The 8,245-nt window shown below is 34.1% G+C and overlaps 1 protein-coding gene across 1 annotated transcript; it reads left to right on the top strand.

The window, feature by feature from the left end:
- Positions 1 to 734: 734 nt before the first annotated feature.
- On the top strand, positions 735 to 2,781 carry LOC107190305 (zinc finger BED domain-containing protein 4-like; the record flags this gene model as incomplete). Its single annotated transcript, XM_015579096.1, has 3 exons — positions 735 to 758; positions 1,015 to 1,240; positions 1,334 to 2,781. Coding segments are annotated over exons 1-3 (1,698 nt in total), but the record flags the coding sequence as incomplete, so codon positions are not given.
- Positions 2,782 to 8,245: the final 5,464 nt, after the last annotated feature.

Here is an 8,245-nt window from a genome sequence, read left to right as displayed (position 1 = left end):
AGGCCTACAAACGTTAGTTTGTAAGCGCTCGCGTTGTGAGTTACGACGATTTGAAGAATTTTTCACATACAAAGTAATTCTTTTTTCGTCGAAACTTGTAAATAACTTTATTTCTGTTCATAAAGTTACAACCAGTTATTTTAATATAGTTTCGTACCTTATTTAGCCACAGCTTGCTATAGACAGAAGGGTTTAATCGCTAATGTTTAAATGACACGAAGTTGTTTTTGTAATTTTTGTATAGTGTTTATCCTTGGGCCTAAAAATCGTATTGTATCTTGGACAGGTTTTTGTTTTCTTTTCTGATATTTTATTTCTTTTTTTTCTAAACAGTTAAATCAATTATTAAGGTGCCCTGTAATAAAAATAGAATAAAAAAGTTGTAAAGACTAGAAAACATAGAAATATTAGATATACCGTAAGACTGATTAAAAAGATATTAAAATTATTATAAGAATAGAGATTTAAATAACCCTGATAGATCGCATATTATAAGTAGTATTGTAAAGCAAAAAATGTATATTCATACATAATTAACAAAAACAAATACTAGGTCCGAGCTACATAGGGGATGTTGAACCATGGACATGATTACCGTTTTTTCTGTAATCATTTATAATTCAAATAAAATATAATGGAATTATTCTACAAAAATTAAGTTATGTGTCTTATTAATCACTAAACTATATACAATCTATAAACTCCGTAAATTATTTAGGATTTTTTAAAGAAAAATGAAAACAAAGAATGTACCCAAGGTACAACAGGTTCCCTTACGCTTTTCTGATCGCAGTTCGTATTTTTATTACTATTATTGTGTTAATCATTCGTTATTTTTTTCAATGTTATAGCGTTTGAACCGTGCTGCGTGCGGTGTGCACTTTTCTGACAAATACTGCTACCACACATTCGTATTATTAAAGTGAGTAGAGTATTATAAATACATGTGTGAAATCAAGGAAATAATATGTGTGAAAATATTATGGTGCATAATTTCCAATTATAATTTTTTAGATGGCAGGAAGACGTTCTTGGACGTGGGAGTACTATACCCTCATTAATTCTAACGATCATACGCCAAGTCGTGCTGAATGTAACGCATGCAAAAAAGTGTTCGCAACAAATACAACGACGTCGCTGATCAGACATTTGGCGAGGGCACATCGTATTGAACGGGTTGTTGCTGTTCCCCCGAGGTCTGCATCAGCGGCGTCGGAATTTGAACCGATTCCATGTGCTAGTAAGAACAGAATATATTCCCATTTATTATTATGATTTAATTTCAATGAAAGCATTAATTTTAATATGAATTAATCTAATCGTTTGTTTTCAGGTACCGACGACATTAGAAAAGTGTTGGACGAAGCACTTGTAGATTTCGTTGTAGAGGATTTGCAACCGCTCAACGTCGTTGAAGATAAAGGTTTTCGAAAATTATTAAGAAAATTGAATCCGCAGTATAATCTCCCGACAAGGAAGACACTGAAGAAGTGGGTGGACGAAAGATACATTGATAAGAAACGGCAAGTAAAGGCCGAATTAAACGAAGTCAGTGATATTTGTATTACTGCGGACATGTGGACAAGTAATAATACTGATGGTTTCTTAACGGTTACGTGCCATTTTATTAGTAATGAATTCGTTTTAAAATCGTGTACGCTTGAAACGGAAAAGGTGACTGGAAGTCATACGGGTATTTACCTATCAAGTTTATTGAATAGAATATTTCACGATTGGGGCATAGAGAGTAAAGTGAGATGTGTTGTGACTGATAATACTCCAAGTATGCTTTCTGCAGTTAGAAGTTTGGGCAGTGGTGTTACAAGCATTCCATGCTTCGCTCAAACATTAAATTTAGTAGTCAAAAAATCGTTGAATGCCATTGCAGAACTTGTTACTATTCGTCAAAAATGTCGCAACATTGTATCATATTTTAAATCGAGCTGTTTAGCAACAGAGAAATTAACTGAGATTCAAAATAGATTTGGTATAGAAAACCACAAATTAATTTTAGAAGACGAAACTCGTTGGAATTCAACGTACGAAATGTTTAGCAGATTAATAGAGCAACAACGTGCTGTATCAGCAGCGATGTCTACTGTATCTATTGAACGTTTAACAACAAGTGATTGGGATATGATGGCTAGTTGTTTATCAGTACTGGGACCCTTCGCTTTATTCACTGCAGAATTAAGTTCGGAAGCACATGTTTCAATTTCGAAAGTATTCCCGGGCGTACAACAAATGTACAGATGTTTAAATGTACACGAGCATGTATTAGCCTCGAAATTACGAGAAATGATGGACAAATATTTTCATGACATTGTAAATAATTCTATTTATTGCATGTGTTCCATGTTGGATCCACGATTTAAACAATTAGGATTCATGCCCACTGAAACTGTAGAAATTCTAAAAAAATTGATTATTGGTATCATTACAGTTCCCACAGAAAGTGACAACAATTCACTTAGCACCGATGATGAAAGCATCTCAAGTTTTTGGAGTGACTTCAAAACTATGGTCAGTGCACACAATTGTTGTAATACAGATGAGTTGAGCGAAGTGGCTGAACTCGACAATTATTTAAAGGAACGGATTGAAGTTTTAGAAAGTGATCCTGTGGAGTATTGGAAAATTAATGCTATTAGGTATCCGAAACTTTCAAAATTAGCACAAAAATTGCTGTGTTGTCCTGCGACATCAGTACCTTCCGAAAGAATATTTTCCAAAGCGGGAAATATTGTGTCCAAAAAAAGAAATAGATTGAAAGACTCTACGGTAAATAAAATGTTATTTTTAAATAGTCTGTAAGTGGAGTCATATTAGCAATATTTTTTACCGCAGAAAATTCTCTTTGGAAGTGCGTCGCACGGATGAAAGCAATGCACAACTTTTGCTGCTAATTTTGAAAGGTGACGATATTACCTGATGTTATTATTTCAATACTACAGAGGATTACTTTTTTCTTTGTCTTTTTTTATATATCTTCTTTCTTTCTTCTTTTTTCCTTTTTTCTTTTCTTCTTTTTTTCCTTTATGTATTACACTTTGGTGGCCATGAATCCTATCGTGTATAAGTAGAATTATTACAATGGAATTCAAGTATTGTGTCTCTTTCTTTTTAATTTCATGGGTAATATACTGTTGATGTTACTAATATAGGGTCATTCCACGCGAAATCGGACACTTTTTGGAGTAACATTTCGGATTTTGTTGACACTTGAATATGTTGTAGTTTTTAATGATATACATATGTATGTCGCAGGATTTTTAAAACTTTAAAATTGTTGATTTTACATCTGTTTCAAACATAGTGTCAATGTATTTTGAATAGATCATACCTATCGAATTAACAAACTGATTAAAATGAGCTTTGTAGGTGCTTACAGTGGAGACATAAGAGTACCTAGTAAAAATTATTTCAGTTAATAAAATATTTTTTAACCATTTATTTTGGAATTGTTTTGAGGAAATACCATGTTATAATAGTGGGGCACTATTTAAAAATTTGATACTCCAAAATATCCAATTTCGTGTGAAATGTCCCTATATGCAGTTGATTTAAATTCTGTACATTGTTGTGTACAAACTGTACTTCTCGAAATTGTTGCATGTTTCTCCGAACTTAACCCTTTAACTGTGGAGCGCTCCAAAACAAAACGTGCCTGTCGCCTATCGTGCAGGCTTGTGCAGCGATGCAATGGTGACACCTGACACTCCTGACAGAAACTGCCAAAATGCGCGATTTCTTCTAATTAATATGAGTAAATTACACAAATTGTATTTTTCTGAATTATTTTCTACTTATATTTATGAAACAGTAATTTACATATATGAAGAAATAATTTATACAAGAAATGAGACCTCCAAGCGAGCACTTGACGTAGCACGCCTTTAGTCGCTGTTCACCGTTACAGGGTTAGCTCAAAAGTTAATAAAAGGCTAGGTTCCGTACTGGTAAACATTTTGCGATCATCATCCTAACAGGTGTTAAAGGTTTAAAAGATTCCTAAGTATTGCAATGCTGTATGCAGTACTTGCTTTTACTGTAGTGACCTGCGAAACATAGTACGAATCCAACGAATGTCTGCTTCGTGAATTAATTTTTGTTTTTTGATGATCAATTTGTGCATCTTCAGTAATTTATCTTTCGCTGAACAACTTCTTTTATAATGTTTGAACATGTGGCGACATTTTGGGGAATAATATTTGTAACGGCTAGGTTTAATGTGTGAACGAAACAGAATGTAGTTCACCACTGTTTCAATTGCAAGCATATTTGCAGCATTATGTGTGTAAGAGCATAGTCACTCTCTCTTCGACATGTTCCACTCGTGATATATTATTATCAATAACGTGTTAGGTAATGAAGTACTTGATATGACGACCAATAAACTTTTCTTTTTCAAGCGTATAATTTTTCATCTCGACATTGCTACTAACGAACTGTCACGTCATCATTAAAATGTCATTCAAACTTTTCGCTCCAAAAAACGTATATATGTATATACCCTCAAGAAGTGGACGCTCACTCACGAAGAATGTATAGGTACTGTCCGTACTATGTGTACTATATTACATTTTTTTTTTGGCTTTGTACATAAGACATCCGTATGTCAGTGTCAAGTCGTCAGCGACACGTTTTATTTACAACGAGCGTATTTTGTGATAAGTGCGTCGGAGCGAAAGGGTTAATACTTATCCATGTACAGTTGTACTACAAATATCACTTGCCTTAGCGTTTTCCTTCGTCATTGCTATTTCTTCACCCACTTAATCAGCCACCTAGTCAGAATATTGTACCATGGATCTCAGGACGTGTGAATAATGTTCAATCTTTATATGTGCATAAAAGAAGTCCTACACACTTTAATTATAATTCGATTTAAAAATTATGTTAAAAAAATAATTTTACCAAATTCCGAAATCTATGCTAGTGAAACCGCGAGAAAAAAACTAGTAGATCAATAAGCGACTTATCGATTTCTAATTCATTTCTGTGGGTCCGTAATTAATATCGACAACACCATTTGTTAATGATACACAGAATATACATATATTTAAGAAAAGAATAATACAAAGTAAAGTAAATTTATATAGAAAAGAATATCTCTCTGCTTCGACCACATGGCGAGCTCTGCTGTGGCCTCTTATACCTCGTCGATCACGTAGGTCGATGATCGATGATCGTGATGACATATTATACCGATTATACGCTACAATTTTTATCAAATATGTATTGAATTGGTCATGTTGTATTTACTGTTTAAAATGATTCCATTAAGTTTATGTCTTAATGTTAGATAGCATTATATTATTTAATGAATTTTACTTACACATATTTCTATACCATATTTAGTCATATTTAATTTCATATCTTTGCTTCTTATATTATCCTTGGAATATACTTTAATTAAAATAATTTTATTATGTTTATGTTTTAATGATGAATGCATTAATACATTGCATTCCGTCATATTATGTTTATGTTTTAATGATGAATGTATTAATACACTGCATTCCGTCATATTATGTTATGTATTTTACAATATATTGTGTACAATGTTACGGTACGTGCTTTACTTTGTTTAATTATAATTCGTTTGTAAGTGCATTAGTGTGTATATGTATGAAATACATGCAAAAGTCTATTATTTATTTATAATGTGTAAATGTTATTATAACATCCTTACATCTTTTTTGCAATACTATCTGTTCCGTCGTAGACTAGGAACGACGGTTATAGAATCAGATGATACCGTTAACTTTTATTATTTTACTTCGTTTGTAGTTCATTTTCAGACTTTTTCGACGTCGGTCACTTTCAATTTAGATTTCGCTAACACAAACAATATACAAAAGACCCGAACATTTGGTCTGAAGTCCGTCACGAGCGCACGGTATATAAACTTGGGACAGTTGGGACCCATCTGCGCTGGGCCTTACCCGGGTGCGCTGACTAGCAGACAATACGGCCATAAACCGTACCATTGGCCATTGGGAGATTCTCGAAAATTTGTCGCGGTCAAGTCGCCTCGTGTTGAATAATAAAAATGACAATGCTTTCTTTCTTTATAAACCGAAAATCCGTATGGTTAATTTATTATATTCACTAATTTACTAAAATATAACACTTACTCTTGTTTGAATATTTTTAATTTTTTGAAGAAAAAATCACATATTCTTCTTCTCTGATTAAACGTAATAAACTTCATTGATTCAAGAATTATGGATTACTCTATTTGTTTGAAAAGCCTGAACAGCTAATTTTCAATTATAATTCATTATCCACATGTCATCACGATTTTTCAGGCATTTTCGATGTTCTGACAAAAAAATGTTTGGAACAAAGATTAGTCAGCACTTCCTGCTCTATAAATTCCAATATAAAAAATTAAAAAAACATTTCCTTTTAAATAAAAAATAAGGTCACCCTGATTTTTTTATGGTCACTATATATCTTCTACTTAATAATATTATAGCTGACGTCAAGACGAATTCAACGACCTATATATTATTGTCCTTAAATCTTGAAATACCGTTAAAACTGTTGTGAACAGGTAATTCTTCGATCTGGCCCACTGTGCGTCCGACAATTCAGGTAAGTGCATCGCCCGGTCGACCGCTCCCCTCCGATAGACTCGGAAAACCCGATGTCCTCTGTATTGCACTATGGACTATAACAATTAAGTCATTGTAGTCGAGAAAATGAGCTTATTGGTGGTCCCGGAATAAGCGTTTTTATTACTTTCCTTGATTCTAATTCCGTTTTCGAGCGCTCGTAGTCTCCTTATGGTCTTATTCATATTTTTATAATAGTTTTAATTATCTACTCTTTGTAAATGACACTTTCTTTGTAATATTTAGAAGCCAGAATACAATTATATTCTGTCCCGTCTTTTCCCTCCCCGTTGGATAGGACCCACCACCTTCTCGTAGCTTCCATCGAGCAATGATTTTTTTCTTTTATACATAATTCAAAAAGAAACAAATCCATGCTTCTAACCAGGTTTGTTGCAAAAGTGATTCGCCACATTTAAATGCTCGATTTTAAATTAACACTCTGCATAATCTTATAGTCGTACTCCAGAGTTATAATATCAAAAGCAGCTTGACACTTTATGCTCTGCATGTCGCATTCTTATTCTCGGAAGGATTTTCGGGGCGCAATTTCATGCGCATTTTCAAGGAAATTTCGAATCGAGGGGACGGTTCTCCAGCGGGTGCAGGTGATAAAACAGTACTCGTTGCTGTTCATAAAATTCCCCAATAAAAAAGCTCCGTTTTTAATATTCCCGCGCCACGGCGGGGCCGCGTCGCGTAGCCACGCATAAACTCTTCGGCTATTGAATTTTCTTTGCATAAAGCCGATCTCCGTATAACGTAATATCATCGCCGGTACCCGATAAAAAATTAAACACCCATTTTCGGTGTTTCGCCGCGTTAACAGTGAATTTTCTAGCTTTAAACCGCTTTATCGCTCGTGCTCGTAAACTCGAATTACCGTGAACGACAACTTTTATGATAATTTCTAGACTGCCGGTTAAAAGTACGAGGTCGTTTGCATTAGTGTCTTTTTGTTTGTGCGGCAGCGATAAGGATTTAAATCTCCTACAATTTCAAGTTGTCTCGTTTAATGTAACGATTTAGGGATTGTTTTGCAGCATAAGGACGTTGATCTTTTTTAATTTTGAATTGAAAAAATTCATAAGTTTTGTTAGATTGTGAATGAATCTCACGTGAGTAGTGAGAGTCAATATCTTCACGTACCTTTTCCGTTCATGTCTTCATTTGCGCGCTAGAGGTCTCACGTTTGCTTTGTTATACTGTTTTCCTTTATTTCTTGCAGACAATTTTTCTATCAACGGTCGAGTGTATTATATTACGCATAAAATGTCATCGATCCATAAGAAAATAAATTTTTGTATTCTTGTTTTATTTTTATGAATTCTTCTATTGCGTTCGCTAAATTGGATTGACATTTTCTTGATCAAAATACGATCAAGCGTGAAATGTGCACTATCTTTCTAATGTGAATTAACGTCTGCTCAGAATCGCGTGCATCTTATTTGGACACTTTGTTTTTGGCCATACATATACAGGGTGTAACATAAATGTTGTCCGACCCGGAAATGGGGCACTCGGGGGGTGAATTGGAACAACTTTTTCCTTAGCAACAATGTAATCTGAGGCTTCGTTACCGAGATATTAACGAAAAACCGCGACCAATCAGAGCGCGAGTT

This window comes from Dufourea novaeangliae, unplaced genomic scaffold, assembly GCF_001272555.1.
Source record: "Dufourea novaeangliae isolate 0120121106 unplaced genomic scaffold, ASM127255v1 scaffold177, whole genome shotgun sequence".
Classification (NCBI taxonomy): Eukaryota; Metazoa; Arthropoda; class Insecta; order Hymenoptera; family Halictidae; genus Dufourea; species Dufourea novaeangliae.
The sequence above is the reverse complement of the archived record's forward strand: the minus strand, read 5'-3'. Positions and strand labels throughout refer to the sequence as shown.